At 38.8% G+C, this 22,114-nt stretch overlaps 2 protein-coding genes across 6 annotated transcripts in view; one reads left to right on the top strand and one right to left on the bottom strand.

Moving 5' to 3' along the window:
* Nucleotides 1-2,513: 2,513 nt before the first annotated feature.
* On the bottom strand, nt 2,514-4,855 carry adma (adrenomedullin a). Its single transcript, XM_088991307.1, has 4 exons — nt 4,725-4,855; nt 4,015-4,117; nt 3,783-3,896; nt 2,514-3,685 (listed from the first exon to the last, which is right to left on the bottom strand). The coding sequence occupies exons 2-4, from the start codon at nt 4,107-4,109 to the stop codon at nt 3,382-3,384; spliced, it is 513 nt and encodes a 170-aa protein (XP_088847433.1). The 5' UTR covers nt 4,110-4,117; nt 4,725-4,855; the 3' UTR covers nt 2,514-3,381.
* A 4,238-nt stretch (nt 4,856-9,093) lies between these two features.
* sbf2 (SET binding factor 2) overlaps nt 9,094-22,114 on the top strand; it is a 106,129-nt gene continuing 93,108 nt past the window's right edge. For all 5 annotated transcript variants that reach the window (XM_088992446.1, XM_088992444.1, XM_088992445.1 and 2 more), the window contains exons 1-2: nt 9,094-9,225; nt 16,672-16,757. In XM_088992446.1, coding sequence (XP_088848572.1) covers nt 9,171-9,225; nt 16,672-16,757 — 141 coding nt within the window. In that variant the 5' untranslated portion in view covers nt 9,094-9,170. The remainder of the gene's footprint in view (nt 9,226-16,671; nt 16,758-22,114) is intronic.

Below are 22,114 nucleotides of genomic sequence, written 5' to 3'. Positions count from 1 at the left end.
TTCATTTAAAAATACGGTCTTCAAAAGAACTGTACAGGTACTTTCGAGCATTATAATGAAAAACGTCTTCAATGTTTTCAATGTGCAACTGGCTCAACAAACGTTGGACAACACAGTAAATAGTAACTAAAAGTGACTATCGTTCATTTAGGATCGTTGCAAAAATGGGTCTGAACAATGATTCTTTTTGAAAAGAAACAACCATTATTATTACTGGAGAATTTTTTTTTGGTATTGGTGCTCAATACACCATCCAGTCTACTGTTGAGTCCTACACATTTAGACAGTAAGGTGACATTTTTCAAAAATGGAAATGGGAAAAACATTACATTTTTAATTTCATGTCATAGATTATAGCCAGAAATGTGACAATTTGACGTCGTAACTGGTTTTACACACTAGATGGCAATAGAGGATGGATAATACAAATTTTAACTAGGTCACAGACTGTCACACTTGCCTTTCCAGATTGTCCATTTCTTTGTTTTATATCTTCAACTAAATGAAAGAAAGTCTCCAGCAGATGTTTTTAAAATCAACAGCAATTCAACCGTGATTCGAATTCAAAAGGTATTCTCTGCGTCAAACCAGATTGTAGAAGTGTGATATGCGTAGGTAAGATTTACATGCAAGGGAGTTTAGGTTGGATTCTGGGTTGAAATCTTATCGTATTCTCATGATATGACAAGAACTTTAGGACACAGGTATTAAACTCAAGCCCTGGGGGCCAGATGTGGCCCGGCACATCATGTTATGTCGCCCGCGTCAGCAAATATGTGAACTTTCATTATCCTTCCTAACATACTACCAAAGTTTAAAATTCTCACATGTAATAAATAAGACATATGATAAGCCTTTTCTTATTATCAAACTCCTCATGAACGTAACGTAAACATTAATTGAATCAACCATTATTCTTAACGTCTGAATATGGTTACAGTCATAATGGTCACCCTAGTGAAACAGTAACTGAAATGTGGCTTGCGACAAACATTAGTTCGACACGCTCTGCATTAGGGGGTACACAGACCTAAAAACGTTGAGAACCACTGCCCCTTGAATCGAAACCATACTCGAACCATTCATATGTTCCTAAATCATTTAAAAACCCACTCTGACGAAGGTGGAAGTAGACGCCGAAACATGTCAGGTATTTGAACACCTACACTGTCTGTAAGTAAAGAATCTGCTTTAAATTAGATATCAAGGAGACAGGATGAACTTAGTACAACGAACATTTAAAAACCCTCTGAATTGCGATAGCGTGTTCTTACTTTCTGGATAATGGTGGATTGTCATGGTCTATGACCGTGGTCGTGCTGCGACGAGAAACATTATTTATATATCTTATGGTTCATTTGCTTGACCAACTCCGTGGTACTCTGAAAAAGATACGTTTGTCGATTCAAGAAAGTATGTTTTTTTATGTGATGTTCAATAGTGTCGAGGATTTGGGCAAGAAACCCATTTCACATTGTCATCATTGGCCTGATGAAATTTGAATGTTAAATTTAAACAAGGGCCCTATTATAATGTGAAAAAATCAATCAAAACGTTTTTTTAAACACACAAAAATGTTTAATGTGCCAAGATTATACGCAGGTGCACCTTATATGTGAACTAATATTGAGCCACAACAGGTCTCGCAACTACTGTCAGTAGCAATTCACTACATTTCCCCCTGTAGAAGATGTTGTGCGTAACCCCAGACTCTGCTGTAGCATCTTATAATGTGGTGTGCCTTATATTTGGAAAACGTTTATATACTTATCTATCATATTTGGAAAGCTTTTTTCATTCATTGGGGGTGCACCTTATATATGGAAAAACTATAAAATACACCATTTATTGGGGGTGCGCCTTATAATCCAGTGTGCCTTATACACTGGAAAATACAGTACTCTGTCAAGCGAATGGTATGATGATCCACAGTGTAGAAGCAGAAAAAACTGAATTTGTTTCAGCTTATTTCTTGCACAGGGAGATGTGGCCCATTTTTTTCCCATTTTTGTACACGTGGACCCCCACAGTGGAAAATTTTTGGACCATTTTACTGGCAATAAATGAGATCTGCGGCCTTTTAGTCCTTTTTTGGCTGCTTAAATATGAACGGAACGAACAGCAGTTTACTCATGGTCATTCTGAGCCCCCACACCCCATCACACCACCACATCCTTCTTCTTCTGTTCTCGCCATCCTTTACCAATGAAGCTAAAGCCTCAGCATCTCAAGGTGGCTCTGGGATGGCTTAGTCAACAAATATGAGCTGAATAAAGCAGGAATGCGCCTCGCACCCTGTCTACCCCCCTTTTTTTTTTAAAGAAGGGGCTGCAGAGGTGGGAGGTCATAACTGGGGGAATGTAGTGAGAGGAGGGAAACTCTAATAAGAGTCCGTAATCACTTAACAGAGACCAGGTGCAGCCTGTCTTGCTATATTCTAGACAATAGATTGCGCCACTCGTGCTGGAATTTACAGCGGCCGGGAGCAAAAGGAAGTTGGGACAAGGTCAAGGTTTTGTTTGCAAGTTGTTGTTTTTTTATTACATGACAATATTATTGCTTAAACACAAATAAAATAGAGAACATTTAAAAAATATATAATATAGCAAATGAAACAGGTATTCTGTTGCCACATTCTGTAAAATAATACAATGCCCATATACCGTATTTTCCTTTCTGTACAAAAATAGTTCTGTGTATTTAAAAGTTAATTCTATATAATATTAAATAAATGAATTCCTTTATACAAATGCTCCAATTAAAAAAAACACACACAAATATAGATTGCACGTGGTTTTGTACAAATAACAACTTCAAGTATATTTCAATCCACTGTGGACTTGCACATAACTCACAGAAACTAAGGCATTCATTTTCCTTTATACAGTGCCCAAAACTTGATAAAGGCTGAGAGCATCTATCTCCTTATTTGGCATGGTGATGCACATCATCTTATCCTGATCATTCATTAAAGTCCAAACGGAAAAGTGCTCACAGTTTTTTTAATCCTTGCAGGATAGCACTTATGAAAGTGGAGGATGAAGTGTTTGAGTTCACTCTTTTACACCAGAGGATAAATCCGCTCACTTCGATAGGAATCAACACTTGGAGATGCCCAACTGCCAAGCAGAGAGTGGCACCTGTTGTTCTTCCATGCTGTTCCATCCAGTGTTTGTAGCTCCGCATCACGAAGGAGCGGAGCTCAGCACTTTTAAGAAACTCAGTGCAGACAGTCTTGCTCTGACCTGGTCCCCAGTCCTGGAACGATTCTGGAGAATACTTGGCAAATCTGAGACATTTGGAGAATGTGAGAACAGAGCAGAGAGTCCGCTAACTCTTGGACTGCCTTGGCTTTTGTTCTTCTTTGTTGCAAAGTTCTGTTCATGTTTGCCGAAGCAGAGCCTCGAGCTTATGGACTTGAGAATCAGTGGTGCTCCACACAGGCCTGAGCCTGCCCTGCTCCAGTCTCAGTGAGACTCTGCGGTCTGGTAGGGAGCGACGTCTGCGGCCGTATCCTTGTGGGCTGATCTTGACGGGGGGGGCGCTGCCAATCTTCAACGTGTTGTTGAGAAGGTGCAGACGGTGCGCCAGGTCGTGCACTGAGCAGGTCCCCAGATAACAACCCTGTCGTCTTGACTGGTTAGCAGAATTTTTGGACCTCTTGGTTCGCACATGGGTTGCAGTGCTGCAGGAGAAGCGCAGGGGGGTTGATTAGAAATGTTTATTACTCTGACAAAAGCATTTAGGTGGCAAATAGTGGCTTCAGTTGAAAGTATACATACCTGGAATGTGGCAGCACGGTATCCCTGATGTCATCCTCCCTGACAAAGTGCTCAGAGTTTTCAGTCTTGCTGTCTAGATCCCGTCTGAGTCTGCTCTCGAGCCATATGCTGAGCCTAAATGAGAGAGGGCAAAAAGTCATTAGTCTTAAGGCAGATCATTCTGACAACTGTCATCTCGACAATCAACCTCAGCTTTAACGAGTGTGTGTGAAAGACAGATGAAAAAACTCGCCTCTTTTTTAACTTGGGTTTCACTTCAAGTTCCATACAGTGCGCTGCTGTAGCCACCAGGCAGCAATAGAGGAAGGCTTGGAACATTACTTTCATTTTTCCTCCTGTGGAAGTAAGAAAACATCCAGTTAGTCATTTACAATATCTCATGCACATTATAATTTAACTTTTTAAAGTCACTACTGTGCCACTAGTACAGTATGCCTGAAAAGTAGTAAAGCTTACACAAGAGTCCAAAAGCCAAGTTATTTGCACTTATCATTCATTTATTTGAGAAGTTAAGCTCAGGTCACATTTTCCTCCGTTAAGTAAATTTACAACCATGCTTTGGGCCCGTGGCCAATAATGCGAAGGACACTGTCTACCAATAGCACCTCCCAAAATAGACTTGCCACAATAAAAGTACAACTAAAGTGATTAAGGAAAATAAAACAATGAAAGAAATAAACACTATACTTGCAATTAAAATGGCCTGTGACTATGTTGCAAGTGAAATCTTACACATGCTACACCTTGAACGAAGTTCTGCCACAAACGCACTCACATTAAGAGCTGAACTGCTTATATAACCAGACAGGTAACCTGTCCTTGTCTATACACTTGCGCCCTGACCTCAAAAAGCAAGGATAAAGCCATCAGCTGGGAAAGCGGCAACCGGAGGAAGGTGCTCATGAGGAAAAAAAGAAAAAACAACAAATCAAATAAACATACCTGGAATTTATGTGGATTCTTTTTTTTCTGGTCAGATATATCAACGAGTATTCCACAGGTTTGGGGAATATTGCCACTGGTCCTGTCAGGCAGCTGTGTCACTCTGCTAATAGCTGCACACCAGACTGGGAGACTTTATACAGAAAGTGGGAGGGGCTCATTCACTGACTCTCATCCTTTACCTCCCCCCCTACTCCCAGTGGTACAAAAAATAAAAAGTAAAACAACAGAATAGTTGAGCGTTTTTTCAATTGAAAAGTACAGTGAGACCTCAACTTACGAACTTAATTGGTTCCCAGACGGAGTGTGTAAGGTGAAAAGTGTGTATCTCCCCCAAAAAAAAATCCCATAGGAAACCATTAAAATGAGAATAATCCATTGCCGGGTTTCCATGAAATATACTTTTCAACTAAATACGCCTAAAAAACTACACACAACATACCTTATTTTATGTATAATAAATGTGCTATTGTATTGTAATGAAAGAAATCATATGTATCATAAAGTCACTTTATTTACATTTGTGATGGTCATTTATGGCTTGATGGAATGGCGTTGGGGGTCGAAGGTCAAAGGGAATTGCTGTTTGGAAAGAGAGGCGCATTACATGAGGACTGTAATTAAAGAAATAAACTGTGCTGTAAAATAAAGTTTTATTTACCTTTTTGATGGCTTATGGAAGGAGAGTCACATTCCATATGGACTGTTGGTAACTTAACCTCTGGTGCTGTTCGGTTGTGTGCTTCCGCCGAAGATCACTCCGCCAGCCGTGGTGAAAATAGTGCTTATTATAAGGTTTAATTTTCATAAATTTGACGTTTGTAAGACGAAAAGTTTGTAAGATAAGGTGTTTTTAAGTTGAGGTCTCACTGTACAGCAAACTAACTTCACAACTTTGGGTCACTTTTTGAAACATATCCTTCAAGGGAAATGTAGCTTGTCATATTTTACATTGAAGGTTGATTTGATCATGTTCCATCCCTGAGTAAGTTACATTTAAGTGTGTCCATTTTTCCATTTTCTCCTTTTCATGCCACTCCCTGACACAGTGAAGTTCCATGTCAGCTTGATGAATATGAGAGTTTAAAATGAGCGAGGCATTAGTCAAGTCAACAAATAAGTTAAATATCCCTGACTGTTAAACCAATATTTTCAACGTATTGTTTGGGCAAGGTAAATAACTCGCCTTACCCCTTGATTTATTTTAACTTGCTGACTACAGTGAGGTGGAATTTTACAATTATCTCAGATATAAATGGAAAGTAACAAAAAATCTACTTGAACAATATTGGTCCAGTCATGTTTTCAATAATTTGGATGAGTTGTTGCTTTCAGGAAAGTGTTAGCAAATGATTTCACCACACGTTTGCCCTTACAAATGCAGGCACATGTATTCATCAATGAATACAACAGAATAGAATAGATAAATATTTTCATTTGTACAGGTTTTTAAATAGAATCTCTCTCTCTCTCTCTCTCTCTCTCTCTCTCTCTCTCTCTCTCTCTCTCTCTCTCTCTCTCTCTCTCTCTCTCTCTCTATATATATATATATATATATATATATATATATATATATATATATATATATATATATATATATATATATATATATATATATATATATATATATATATATATACAGTAAAGTCTCGTTATATCGATATTCAAGGGAGTCCGAAAAAATATCGATATAACCGGGACTATCGATATATCCGACCCTGTTTGCATGTAATTTTCTCCGTGCGTGCATAGAAATAGTATCGATATAACCGGGACTATCGATATAACCGATATCGATATAACGAGACTTGACTGTATATGCTCACCCGCAGAAAAAATATCCTGTGACAGTAAAGTGACCTTGACAATTTTGAAAGGCGCTTATAGATGAAATGTATTATTATTATTATTATTATTATTATTATTATTATTATTATTATTATTATTATTATAGAGAGAGAGACAGAGAGAGATAGATTTATCTTCATTCTTTTGTACTTTCTCCAATATTGAGCACGGATGGTTTTAACATAGCACACATTTATGAGAAGGTTTCTTCAGCCGTCATCTGTACAAAAGTGAAGGTTTCGGACGTTTCGCCTCCTATCCAAGAGGCTTCGTCAGCGAACTAAAGACAGACGTATAGCACACATTTCTGAATGGTTTCCTCACTGAGGTCCGTGAACAATATTTTTTTTTTTTATCGATCAAAGTGGTGTAATCCTTTCAGTTTTTGATTTCTCTTTGAGTTTGGAATTTAATGGGGAAATGTGTTGTGACATGTTTTCCTGATTTGACGCAAACCTGACACTTTACATTCCATCAGCATCTCAAAATTCAACAAATAAATACAACAATAAAACCTATTCATTTTAGTGCCGGGAACTGGGGAAAACAGCAACCCTCTGCTAGGTCTTCAGCACTTTATATTTCTAACTACATTTGACCCTTTTTCCTCTCAAGACAAGTCAAATGCCAAACACATGGGCTGTAAAGCAGTAACGACAGTTGCCTTAAGTGATGCATTTACAAGAAGACAACAATTCCATTTGTGAAATGACGACACTGAAGCACTAGCTTTCTTTTTCACTCCTTATAAAGAAATCTTTTGGCAATGGCAAGATGACTGACACAGTGTGCCCCATCATTTACTGCCAGTTCCAAGGTAGGTTTGGCAGGAAATGTCTGTAATTACCCCCACGTATGTCAGGAAATAGAGAGCTTGAAGCCCGGGGGCACGCTTTTAATTGATGTTTCATGTTTTCATTGATTAACTGTCAAACATGAGCGTTTTTTTGGACAATTCTTAGATAACGCAAACAGCACATGAAACATCCCATGTCAGTGACCTCATATTTTGGCTCAAGTTCAAAAATGTCTGTGCGTGTTTATTTATTGTTATTATTTTTGGGTTGCAGTAGAAAGACAGGATCAAATACAAAATCATGGACAGATTTAAGATGATAGAGATTCTACTTTCGTGTGTTGTGGCATTTTATTTTTGTATTTATTTTTTGTTTATTAGTTATTCATTACCACTTCAATTGAGATTGAATTAAATGTGTTCTGTTTTATGTGTTCTATCATATTTTTTATTATTTAGTCATTTTGACTTCACAATGGCACCGCGAAATATAGGACCTTTACAGCAGGTCGTATATTTGGTTCTTGTGCTTTTTCCTTTTATAACTGTGAATTGGGAATTTCTCCATTTTGAGACCAATAAAGTTTTTTTTATCTTAACTTATCTTTACATAATTGGGTAACTATTTGGATATTCAGAAAAGCAAAACTGGTCATCATGTATAGTAATTGGGGCATCTGAGTCTTCTTCTTCTTTTCCTTTCGGCTTTTCCCTCTGAGTGTGTTCTAATAATTGTCAATAAATGAAAGATGCAATATGCCTATTTTATTTTTGAAAATAATAGGCATATTGATATTATCAGATGACTGTTCACTGATGGTTATGTAAGGGAGAAAAGAAAAAATGAAATGCATGCCAAAAACTGTTCAGCTATTGAGGAAAAATGAAACAATTCTACATCTGCTATGGAGTGTGCAATGCTTGTTTTAATGGAAGATCCCATTTGTTTGAATTTCATCAATGACCTTCCTGTTTGGAGTTTGTGTGTTCTCCTTGTTCTTAAGTACACTATTAAGTCTTTCTTTCACACCGTAACATATGCCGTTGCCTTGTTAAATTGCTGCTGCTATTTTCTCACACTGTACCCCCTGCCTGGGCGGAGAGGGGACTGATAGTGTCACCATTCTACTTTGAGTTACTGGGAGAAGATCTGAGGAGGACCACTTCCTTGGAGTAGTCTGATTTTGGTGATTAATTTCATGACATTATCACGAATACCACTTCAAGGGCTCTCAGGTTTCCATCCTCAACACACTACCCATACATGTGATTGTTTGTGCTTGGATGGAGTGTTTGGAAACTGGCCATGCTGTTGTTTTTTTGTGGACTGGTCACCCAATAAGACACTTTGATGATTATGGGCTCTGAAAAAAATATATAAAATAAACTACAGATCTTCTGGCTCAGGGGAAAAATTGCAGCATGCCATGGGCTATACAGTGGTGGTACTGGTTAGCACGTGCACTTCACCCTGCAGAGGTGCAAGGTACGATTCCAGCTGCGGGCCTCCTGTGTGGAGTTTGTTTGTTCTTCCTTCAATGAGTGTCATGTAGTGTCATTTAATTATTTCCCTATATATTCAAGTGATTGTGAACTCACAACAAAAGGGAGCAATGACACATTCCCAAAAAGTGGTTATTCCATTTGATGGCCAAAGTTTCGTTTGTATTTGTCAACTCGGGGACCCACGCCCATGGATGTCTTCCACGCATGCGCACTGACGGTCCTGTCAAAAATGGCTGAGCTTTGGAAGCAGGAAAAATGCTGAATTGTATTGGCACAGCTCGGGAAAAGCGGAAGACATGGCTAGATTGGCTGACTACTTTGTTGTTGTGGGATACGATCAGGAAAAAGCCGGTAAGTGTATAAAATGAGCTTTGTGGCTAGGGCGACACTTGTGGTCCTTGTGGGATGATGTAGATGCTACATAGCTTGGCGACGAGCTTCTGGTTAGCCGCAAAGCTAAAAGGCGAGTTTAGGGACGCTTTCGTTTTTCTAATTAACTCGCCCTGTGCCGATGATCGTCTGGGTGTTCCACTGTTTTTCAAAATAACACTTTTACGTGCTGTTGAGGTTTTAAAAACCAATCTTGACGAATCCAAAATGAGTCACATCCTGTCTGCGACGGTTGTGCTTGATGGCTGTCAGTCAAGGAAAAGTGTCTGCGTTGCAGTTACTGCATGCTCACAGCAGTTTATGGTTGCATAAAATGAATTGATTGTCATAAAAATTGCTATGTTGACATGCGCGAGTTCAGCAGTCCACGATAATCGAGCTGCGCATGCATTTTGTATTATGTATTGGCTGCTTCGGTTAGTCCTGCCCACTCTGCTATTTATACGCTGCTGCAAAAGCACTTGCTGATTTGTTGTCATGTGTTTGTTTTTGCGGAAGAAAGCTGCACGTTTTTTCCCACGATGGCAATGGATGATGACGATGTGAATAGAGGGATTCAGCCGTATTCTCTCTATTTTCCCTCTCAAATGTTGATCTGTGCTCGGACAGGAAGTTTACCCTGTTTCCACTTGTGCCTCAAACTCAGCTCCACTTGTTCATTCTAACTTTGGACTTGAGTGTCTTTGTATCAGTGATTATCTGGTGTAGTTTGCAAGCTTCACTACAAAAATGCATCTTTCCTTGGATCGTCTGGTTCCACAACCCCTTTAGGGTGCCTCGTTGCCAAATATGAACATGTCAGGAAGAAGACGTAGACTCAGTGAGAAGGGGAAAAGGTGTGACGTGACTGCCTGATATGCACGTATATTAAGGTTTTGCATGAGCCTGACTACTCTACACTGTTTCTTTGTCATGGCACAAAAAGCCAGGGACTTTTTGGCATTCGAACGATGGTACAGAAAGAAACATCAATTTTTATGGTCATGGTTCACAGATGTGCGGAGCTTGACTTTAGCATAACAGCAGACACACTCACAACAAGAAGATACAGCATATAGCTTTTGTATGATTTTTGAGCTACGTTTTACATACCTTTTTACTTGTGCAAATTTATCTGGTTTATTATTAACAATTTTTGGGTGGGTTGTAAAATTTACATTTCGAGGACTTATTTATGAACCATGTGAAACGTTATTAGACCATAACACCACATGAACAGTATATCGTAACTCATAAATATGGAGCTCACTGTCACCTATCATGACATGATAATATTGCAGATAAACTCATAAATATGCAGCTCACTGTCACCTAGCATGGCATGGTAATATTGCAGATAGACTTTATTGAGTGCTCCTTCTTGCCATACTGTAAACAGATGTGCCTCAATTGTATGTATGGCACCAGTGCAGTCATAAAAGATGATAATTGAAGTCTGTCTCAGAGTTTGATCAAGCTATGGGAAATCCGATTTGAAATAATACAGTACATAAAATTAACTTACCAAAATAAAACCAGTCATCATTAAATGCCGCGAAACAGAACTAACACTTTTACTTGATCATACACATACCTAGAGATGAAAATGTGAGTGTGATTTTGATAGCAATTAAAATTCCTGTAGCTGGAAAAAAATGAGTTTGAAATAAGTTTTAGGATAATCATCATTTGCAGTTTAGTCAAGGTTTAAACCTTTTTTAAAGGTAATGAACACTTTTTGGGAAGGAGCCAACTAACATGTCATACTTTTGTTCAATGTTGTTGAAATGAAGAATTGAAATATGACACACACACACACACATATATATATATATATATATATATATATATATATATATATATATATATATATATATATATATATATATATATATATATATATATATATATATATATATATATATATATATAAAATTAATTTCCTTACCTCATGCAGTAGCGTTCAAAGTAGAGCCCGATCTGTTGCATCTGCTTTGCCACCCAAGTGTGCTTGTTATTCGCAATAGCGGAACAGTGACTTTGATCAGCTATGTGGATCCCATCACAACTGACAAAATATTTTTTTAAATACTCTGGTGATAAAATGTTCTTGGCTCCATTAAATGAGTCTGAATCGAGTCATGCTCAAAGAGGAAGGGGATCTTTTTTTAATCTACATTATTTTTATCCACAAGACTGTTCGACACTGATGGTAAGCAGATGCGCTTGTTTCCAAACAGGTGTGATACAAACATTCAGTCATCTTTTTATGGCTAGCCTGACATGGATAATTATGAGGAGGTCATGTCAGTTTTACAGTTCTGGAGCCTTTGGCGCATATGTGACTAATATATTTTGTTTTCTGGAAACACAAGCACTTCACACTTCCAATCAATCAATAGCCTCAACAACCAGAAACATGTTATAGAACACTATTCAAGGTTTTCCTTGGCTAAAATTCAAGCAGTGGTGCTACCATCCTGACCAGGTGTCATGACTTGCTTGTATTCCGTAATTTCAACAGTCTCACTTTCCTTTATAGGAATACTTTAAGTTAAGCGTTTCAAGAAGAATATGACTATGATAATGTGTAGGCATTCGTTTATGAAAACTTGCATAGTAAAGGCCTCTTTTCAGAGTCCACAAACTCGAATAAGGATAAAGTGCACTGACAAGTACCGTAAGGTGAAGAAATGTGGTGTTTAAATAAATAAATAGATAAATCGATTGATATAAAGATAGAGATAGATAAATATTCAAATATATAAATAAAAGGAAGTTAACTGAGTAAACGTACAAATGAAGCACTGCTAAGCGAGCTAGCAAAGCTAGCAGGGCTAATGTCACTCCATCAATCACAAGTGAGGCTCGTGTCCTGGTTTCCTTCTGTCAGGGGATGCGGAAGTACGACATCTTCTGTTTTAGAATATTGCAGCGGCTTTGAACTCTAAAGTGTATACAGCGAGTGGTTTAGTACCCCACAAAAGTCTACAATGTCAAAAGTTGGGTTGCCTAGCGCCAACAACGTTCAAGGATAGAATCAGATCGCATTGTTTGAGCCCTTGGTTCCTCTTGGGCAAACGTTTTGCATTTTTCCTTTTTCGACAGCGGAGTCTTTGTTGGCTGTAAAAATGCTGTTGTAGCTATGACTGTTTTTTATGTGAATAGATTTATTGACAAGACACTGCCTTTCTGATATTTCTCATGCATCCCGAGTTTGTGTTTTGTTTTGGGGCTTGACGTATTGGAGCTCGGTGAGAGGTGGCGTGAGCCAATCCTTCAGGTCTTTCATGTGGACTGCTGTTGATGTGATTGTTTGTCTTTTTTTCTCTGAAATCTTCAGTTTTCTCATCTACAATGATTCTCATCATGAGTGGAGTGGCTGCTGAGTCTGGTAAACTCAAGGCACACTATGTTTCGGTCTGTGCTGTACAGTGGATGCCCGTACATTCTCTCTTTGCCCATCGTGTTCAGATTGAGCCAGTCATGATTTTCATGTTTTGTAGGCTTTCTGTCGATCAAAGAAGATGCCAGGTAGCTTTGGACCCATTTTTCTCTTTCTTTCTTTCTTTCTTTCTTTCTTTCTTTCTTTCTTTCTTTCTTTCTTTCTTTCTTTCTTTCTTTCTTTCTTTCTTTCTTTCTTTCTTTATTTATTTACAGTATTTTCACACATATCTTATCCATGAACTCCTCTTTCATAGTGTTTCCAAATATTCAACTTAGCCGTGACGTCGCACACTGTAAGTGAAAGTAAGTGCAGTCCATGTTTAAGTGAACTGTATATATGAACGGTGCAGTGCATTCTGTAGAGAGATAAACGGAACATGCAAACATGCTAGTTAAAAGAAAAAATAATATTTTTGAATGAAATCAAGTCTTGGTCACTTTTAAGTGACCATGTAGTGAGCTTAACTTGCATGCTGTGCTGTTGGGTTTAAAGGACAGCCGACACCATTTTTTTGGTTCCTAACTGACATCAGAAAAACGTTTTACAGCATCTAAAATACTCAAACACGCAGGCGGATATTTTTAGTCAAATGAAAAACACCAATGAAAATGACTTATAGTGTCCAAAAAATACTTCAAATTGTACCCGGAAGTGGCCTGTTTCAGAAGGTCCCGCCCCCTTGTTCGTTACGTCACACCAAGCCGTCTTGCCTTGCTCGAAAATCAAAACAATGGCTTCAGATTCGGAGAAGATGCTTTCTTGTTACTCATCCAGTTATGAATATGATTCAAATAGTTCTGAAGAGGAAAGCATACATGTTTGCAATCAATTAAAGGAGTCCTCCCATATCAATTCGAGCCATCAATGACACAAATGTAGCACCCAGAAAATGCACAAGATGGCACCCAAGCTCCGTTGGAAATGGGCTGATTTGTCTGCTGGGAATTTGTGTCAGCGAATAGTTGTCTTGGTGCAACACACGATTCACCATCGCGTTATTTATGCTTTCCTTCTAATTTCGCCATCAGACCAAACAAAGTACCGCAAAATGCATTGTGTGTCGCTTTCTCGGTCAGGGGCGTTCCAAACGTGACGTCACGTGCGTATCGTCATCAACTCGAAAACAAGACTTTCTGAATATTCAGCGCGAGTCTTAAAACGAAAAATGTAGCTATATGCGGTGAGTCTTTGTAAAATACGCTCAGGAGAAGTCATTTGAAGTGATTTTACAGATTTTTTTAAGTTCCGCCCAGTGACACCACAAATGAGTTTCTGTCGCAACACGTGTCCTTGTCCTTGACTGGGGGCCAATGCAGAGGTTTTTCTCCAAATCAGCAGAGGTTTGACCAGGTCATGTGACCCTGAGCAGGATATGTGATGTAGAGACAATGGATTGATAGATGGAAAATAAAATGAAGTGTGAGCACACAGTGTTGTCTATTTCATGTGTCTTTCAGATCTGGCATCCTCTGGTCTGAATTGGGGGGATTTCTTACATTCCATGTTGTCAACATGATGAAATACGCTTGGCTGCAAGAAAATTTGCCCTATAGAGTGTGCTTAGACATAATTGTTTAGGAGAATCAAAGGGAGATAGTTCCGATGTACAATCATGAAAAAGTTAATGCCTTTCATGAACTTCAACAAGTTCTCAAGTCTTTATCATCTGAATGCATCATGAATTGGATCTTTGTTGCAAAAATTCAAAGAGGGTTTGTTTTATGCTGCTAGCAGACCCTACACACGCACAAACAAGTGATTTCATTAAAAAAATGCTTTTTTTTTGACCTTTCAGTTATTTTTTGTCTTGTGTGTATTGTGTATTCACACTTGTATAATGATTTTAGAATGATTCTGTGGGCAACAGTATAGCTCCCAGTTTCAAGAACGTTGAATACAACAACCTCCCTCTCATGTGAGATTGCGTAATTTGAATTTATTTTTTATGTAATCGTTGTACAATACCATTTGATAAAACTGTAATTTAAATAATCTAGAAGAATATTTATTAATATTTAACTCAACTATTTCCCGAGCACTTCAACGGCGTATCCATCCATCCATCCATCCATCCATCCATCCATCCATCCATCCCTACCACAAAATAACTTCTGCTTAAACAGCTTTGTTTTTCTTTTAAAGAGTTCAACCATGCATCCTGTAAGCGAATGTTAAAAATAGCATGCCTTCTCAGCTTGGCTTCTGTTCTTCTTTCTGATGTTCTTTTTATATCAGGGCGATGGCTTTGGAGACCGCAGCTTGTTTTAATATGAGAGAGTCGCCTCATGGAATGTGAAGAATTCCGTCATTTATTATCATACTCGCTTGAAAATTAATACTCGCCCCCTTCCGAGCATATGATTTCAATTAGGGGAACTGGAAAATTTCAAATACTACAGCACTGTCATGCAGATTCCTCTCTTGGTAGCATGCCTACTATTCCTGCACATACGCTAGCATCAAGATTCTCCATCTTCGGTGTGTTTAAGATATGCATATGAACTGCAGAGCCAAAATCAGTATTGTCATTTGCACCTTTTTTAACAGTGGTCATTGCTCGGATCATTAGAGGTGTGCAGCATGCTTTTGGTGATTGATATCGATGAGGGACGTTCAAAATAATACATTTTGTTCAAATGTGGTTTTCTCGAATATATATATATATATATATATTAGACTAAAACAGTTTCCTTCAACATCAACTGTCCACAGGTGTAATGAAATGAAAACTCCTAATATTATTGAAGCTAAAACTGATTTGAGGAAATATGTATTGTGTGTCGATGAGAAGGTTTTTTCAGCCGTCATCTGAACTTTTTTGAGACGTATGTATTGTGGGGAAAATGGATGGATGGATGTCAGCTTTGGTAGACTCCACCACGCACAGGATAAAGCGACACAGATCGATGACTGTTTCCATTGTAATGCAAAAGTGAAGGAAATGACCTCACTGTCCCAGTACTTTTAAAAGAAAGCTGAACGGCCCTGAAATGGATTTATTACGGAAACATGCAAGGCGTACAAAACCAAACTCGTGTTGACATGTTGTGTAACAGGAAAGTAAACAAAAGCCTTTTGTGTGCTTGTGTTGTCTTGTTGGAAGTAATCGAGCATTTTTACATGCCTTTTTTATGTTTTTAATTATGCACTTTGAGCAAGAAATAGACGGCAACATTTGGGCCTCTTATTGATTCAGGTTTAACAACAGTTCACCCCAAATTATGGAATGTTTTGTTTTTGTGTCAATAAATTCCATCTCGGGTGTAGATTCGTGCCAAAATAATATATAATATATATTATAACATAAGTAGTGTCACACAATACACAGAATTTAAATCGCCACAGATTGACCTGCAACAAAGGGTAATGATAGTCGAAAGAAGTTTCTCCACATGCGTTTGTCATATTTGTTTTTTTTTATTTGGCAGTCTGACCTAAGGGGTTGGTTTGAGTTCAACATTAAATTTGGGGCAGTGTCTTTCAAGCCCACATAAAAAGGCATGTAATCAGGGAAACTATATTGGTGAGCAGTGTCGAGGTTTTGCACGACTTTGGAACAGAACAGAAGTTCTGAGGGTTACTCAATAAAGTTACGTTCTCTCATTTAAGATTTCAGGCGATAAGCTTTGCATAAAAATCCCAATTCACATTTGCCCTGAAAAATGACATATTTAAATGGACACAACCAGGAACATGAACTGATAAATCAGAATATTTTGTGCAGTCTTCCAATAGTCAATATTTTCTATATGTTTACATTTCTAATATGTGTCACGGCGCATTAAGTCACAGGTCATTATTCCATTTTAAATATGATTATTATTTGGGTTTTTTTTGCATTGGAAAAACATATTGAGTTTGTCACTTTAGCATCTTATGATTTCCTGAATGTAAGGTTTGTCATATTAATGAGATTATTTATTGATGTCTTTTATATTTGTTTTTTAATCGTTGTTTTCTTTGGCAATTTTAATTGGCAGGTTCTGGAGAGGGATGTGGGAAGATTATTCAGCGATTCCCCAAGAAGGACTGGGATGGGACAGCCTTCCCTCAAGGGGTGGAGATGGTGAGCAGTAACTATTTTTTGTGGGTGAAGCGGGGTATTGTCTGATGATAGAACGAATTAGCAAGATTTATGTAAAAACAGCTCTTTTAAAATGATTAGGGAATAATAAGTGAGCTGGTTGATGATTTTTACATTGATTTTCGGATTATTTGAATTGTGTCATTTCCCCATCTGCGAGACCAACCCACTCCCAGTGAATTCACATCAAATGGACAATGGAATTTCCTGCCTCATTCATCATGAACTGTTTACTCAAAAGCGCTTCCTGTCCTCTGTAATTAGTGAGCGCTTGAAATTTTTTGAATAATTGACCCCCTCTGTCTTGTCTTTGGTGATATGAAGCTTTTCTTAGCTCTTATTTCTTTCTGCGCTCTTCCTAAGATCTTCTTTCTTCCATCTCTGGAAGGCCATTGGCGGTCTGTGACGGGGGGTCTATTACCCATATTGCAAACACATTCCATTGGAGCAATGCATACCCGTTTATATGAGTGGACAAATACCTCTCAATCTTCCTGATAGAATACAGTATCTTTGTGCAAAGGATGCCGGCGTCTATCTTGCAGTATATCAATTTTGTTAATTTGTCTTGGCTGCAGCATATTGATAAGATCAGTGATCTTGGCAGTGAAGGAGCGAAAACCACATGATGCCTTCTGATCCCGATACAGCTTTTGGAAGTACTGATATGATATACTGTTGCAATGTTTTGGTTTTTGGTAATTATTTATATTAGGACCCACAATGTGGTTTTGTTAAATTTACTCCAACACTGTGGTATGTACTCTTGGTTGCTTGTCCTGAGAGAAGAAAGGGGTAACAACTCTGTAAATGTCAATTTTAAAAGTACTATCGATGAAAAGGTTTCTTCAGCCGTCATCTGTACTTCTTTGAGGGTGTCGGACGTTTCGCGTCTTATCCAAGAAACTTCGTCAGCAAACTAAAGTCTTACTGGTAGTTTCAGCCCTATATATATCCCTACTCTCCAGACGTGGTGGCACCTAAAAGCTAGCAACCACTCATTTGACTACAATGGGGTTAAAATCTTAGCGAAAGAAAATAGATGGTTTGAAAGGGGAGTAAAAAAGCTATTTTTATAAAACAGCAAATTCCTTCCCTTAACCGTAATGGTGGGGTGAGGTTTAATTTGGATCGTTCGTACAATAGACTACTCAGACAAGATAGGCTTAGTGATGGTGATGAGGTGATACCAGGGCAAATTGGGCAATCAGGCCGGTCGTCAGTCAGGACAATAGAAGCAATCAGTGGAGCCGCAAGGATTCGTCCTCTGCTCCCCCCAACCTGAGAGCAGGGACCAATCATAGCAGAGTCTGGCACCGCCACGTCTGGACAGTAGGGATATATATAGGGCCGAAACTACCAGTAAGACTTTAGTTTGCTGACGAAGTTTCTTGCATAATAAGCGAAACGTCCGACACCTTCAAAGAAGTACAGATGACGGCTGAAGAAACCTTTTCATCGATGGATCATTCCTGTACGACTCAGAGCTTACACAGACGTTAAAATTACTAGCGGAGAGACAGTGTAGCCTGCTCCCGGTTTCGGCATTCAGAGGCAAGTGTTTCTTTTTCACTCCGGTTTTGTTTCAGTTCATAATTTTATCCAAACGTATTTTCACCCTTGGTCCTTTTCTCTGAAATCATAGAGTATGCGCATCTTATGAGAGGCTGAAGACTTGTTTTTTTTCGCAACACAGTCCACATTTGTGATTACGGATGTGGCCAATAGGCTAATTAACCAGCAGAAAACCTCTTAAGTATATTTCCCTTGTACGCTGTTTGGTCATTAAACAGAACTGTGTCAAAGCAACAGTTTAATAATCACAATGTTAAAATAAGGAATACTCAAGACGATCCATTTTTTCCCCAACACCTTTCTCGTTAGTGTTCAGCCCCTGAAACAAACAGCTGAATTTCTTTGCAGAGGAAACTTCAGAATGATCAATAATGGAGGTAAAGCGTGGAGATGGACATTCCCTTTATGACAAGAAAAAAATACACCTTAACAGATTTTCTAGCTATGTGTGTCAAATATTTGTGGTTTGGATGAAAAAGCTGACCATTAAACTTTCTAACGATGGCATGAAAAAAAAGCCGGCCAGTCACTGTTCAGTCCAAGCATGGAGGACAAAGCAACAGAAACATACATTTAAGACACAACAGCGTACATTCTGCCTAAAGCAATTCCATTTTGAATGGTTTTATTGACACGTATTATTGTTTTGGTAACTCAATTACAAAATAAGAGAACCAGTTCACTCTTGTCTGAAGCTCTGTTGCTCTCTGTCCTAAACCCACCTGTACCCTCCCATGTCTTGTGCGCTGGGTGTTTTGAGTTTGGGGAATGTCAGAGATCACAACCTGAGGTGTTAGGTTCAAGAGCTAAGTGATATCGAAAAGAACCGCAAGTGTCAAGGCCTGCGAGTTGCATAATATGAGTCAATCATCTAAGCCTAGAGAGCAAACCAACAAACATTCTTGAGAATTTCACTTGATGAGGCTAATTGTAGCCATACGCTGTTTTGTCCGATTGGAGCCTTCGGTTGCTGATATAAGAGATGGCCAGCAATCAGGGGCTCTGGTGGGGTTTTGGTCTTGGGTCTGACGGGGGGGAAACGTGCTTATAAGAAATCATGTTAAAATGAATATATCTGCACCCATGCTCACTATTAATCCAACTCGAGGAAAATTCGGTAGGAATGTGGTCGAAGGGATATCACAGGCCCTTTTCTTGCAGTGGGAATTATTCAGCAATTGAGGTCAAGTGACGGTTATTTCAGCATAAATAGGTGGTGAGTGGGTGAGGTTAGCAGCATGCAGGGTCTTTCATTTCAGTCTTAGCCAAGAAGTATGTGGATTATGAGTTCTTTGTTGATGAACCTCTGATAAGATATTGAGGGTCGGACCAATTCCAGTCGATTAAGAGTACAATTACATGATGAGATCCCACTGATATTTGATTATGGAGTTTTCACCTGCAATCATTTTATTTTACCTGATTATTGTTCAAAAACACATTTCACTTCATGTGGCGTGAGACATGAGGCGTTTGAGTTCCTTTGGCAACACAACATTCCTACTTATTTCAAACCGATAAACACTTTAAGGCAAAAATTAGTGCATCCAAAAGATAGGCTGCCAAATGAAAAACAAAGTAATGTAGTTAATTCAATACATTGTAAGAATGAAAATTGTAAAGAGCAGTATATTGGGGAGACTAATCACATTCTCAAAAAAAGACTATCAACATCGCGGGGATAATACTAGTGGTCCTCAATCAGCAGTACATATGCACCTAAAAGCTAGCAACCACTCATTTGAAGACAATGAGGTTAAAATCTTAGCGAAAGAACATAGATGGTTTGAAAGGGGAGTAAAAGAAGCGATTTTCATAAAAGAGCTAAATCTTTCATTAAACCGATATGGTGGGGTGAGGTTCAATTTGCATCGTTCATACAATAGCCTGCTTAGGCAACATAGGATTAGTAATACTGATGAGGTGATACCGGTGGAAGTGGTGCAATCAGGCCAGTCGTTAGTCAGAACAATAGGAACAATCAGTGGAGCTGCAGGGAGTAGTCCTCTGCTCCCCCCAACCTGAGAGCAGGGACCTATCATAGCAGAGTCCGGCACCGCCATGTCTGGACAGTAGGGATATATATATAGGGCCTAAACTACCAGTAAGACTTTAGTTTGCTGACGAAGTTTCTGGATAAGGAGCGAAACGTCCGACCCCTTCAAGGGAGTACAGATGACGGCTGAAGAAACCTTTTCATCGAAGGTGTTTGAGTCACACAGTGTCTCTGTCTGAACACTAAGAGGCTGTTTTACAAAAAAATAGAAAGTAGATAGTGTTTGAGAACATGTCATGTGACTTTCCTCCGGCTGACTCGACCTGAGTTGAAGGTGAGGCTCAAGAAACTTCGTAACGTGCCGGGGCCGATGCATTTGGCCCTCGAGTGGAGTTCCTAATCAGAACATGATTTGCAGCATGCGTTGTCAGTGTGTGATATAGTGTTGGGGCGCAGTCTGGGAATTCATTGAAAATTACGACCAGTCAGATTTTAGTTCGCTGACGAAGCCTCTTGGATAGGAGGCGAAACGTCCGAAACCTTCACATTTGTACAGATGACGGCTGAAGAAACCTTCTCATCGACACATTAATTAACTGATTTCATTTTAGGTTTCAATTTATTTTGTCAAATTTCAAAGTGCAACACTGGCCTTGAAATCACTCTAGGTGATAAACCATGTTGGCTCTCCTTTCTGAAAATCATCTCTCAAGTATCATGTGGAAGAATCGTCACGTTTAAATATAGTAACACAGCCGTGTTTCACAAAATCTATTTAGTTTAGCGATTCCACATGTCACTTAAGGATCTGCATGTTGTTTTTGCATCCTTGATTGTGTTGATTTATTATGTTTTCTGTTTCAGCAGGGTAGCTTTGGAATTTCATCTTCGCTATGCTGTAATCTTGAGGCCACACAGAAAGCATTCGATTTGTTCCTAATTGTTATAAGCTAGGAGCATGTGTTTTCTAAATTATTCCGTCAATCGTGCACCTGCCCCCGGTTTTTTCAAATTCAATAAAATGTACATGAACACAATGAAATGCATCGATCACAAGCAGAATGGAATTTGTGTGGTTTCGTCATTGTTTCACAAGTCCAGGGGTCTAGAACAGAAAGGTTTCGTCCATGAATTCTTCCTTCCGACTATTTGTTCGTGTGTGACACTGTTTGGTTCAGTGGTGCCAAATGACAGAAATTCCATCTTTGAAGATTTATGAACATGGACCATAGTGTTTAGGGGACCCACTCAGCAATTTGCATTTTGGCCATGTTCCGCGCTGGTATGTTGACCATTATTAGTTGCAGATTGTCTCTGTTCCATGAAAAAGAAAATGAGTCATTTACAAACAAGAAACACATCTGGTGAAAACAGTGCATGGAGTTAGGCACGAAAAGCATTTTGTGGTCACCACAGGCCCCCAGCAAACTAAATAACCACAGATGAGGAATGCACCCCCTCCCCCCCAAAAAAGCGTTTACAACTGGTGCGCAGAAAAATGTGTTTCTAATCTTTTCAGGCAAGTGATGATGATAGGAACCAGCTCAAATTCATCTGTTATGGATGAGCCATGTCTTTCAATGGAGGTCAGTATATTTCCATCACATCGTACTCTAATATAACAATTACATTCTCATATGGTGCTGTAAGAGGATGTTTGAGAAGTTGTGGAAAGTGCTGAAGAAACCCGAACTCAAGGAATCAAAATAAGTCACGCAAAAATGATGAATGGAAAAACTCAAATATTTCAATGACATAAAAGACAGAT

This window comes from Hippocampus bargibanti, linkage group LG03 (genome assembly GCF_051943395.1).
Source record: "Hippocampus bargibanti isolate YZ-2025 linkage group LG03, ASM5194339v1, whole genome shotgun sequence".
Taxonomy (NCBI): Eukaryota; Metazoa; Chordata; class Actinopteri; order Syngnathiformes; family Syngnathidae; genus Hippocampus; species Hippocampus bargibanti.
The sequence above is the reverse complement of the archived record's forward strand: the minus strand, read 5'-3'. Positions and strand labels throughout refer to the sequence as shown.

Coding starts and splice junctions, on each gene's coding strand:
- adma (XM_088991307.1), bottom strand. CDS start 4,109: ATGAAAGTAATGTTCCAAGCCTTCCTCTATTGCTGCCTGGTGGCTACA. Junction 3,897..4,014: donor AAACCCAAGTTAAAAAAGAG/GCGAGTTTTTTC, acceptor TCTCTCATTTAG/GCTCAGCATATGGCTCGAGA. Junction 3,686..3,782: donor ACCGTGCTGCCACATTCCAG/GTATGTATACTT, acceptor CTTCTCCTGCAG/CACTGCAACCCATGTGCGAA.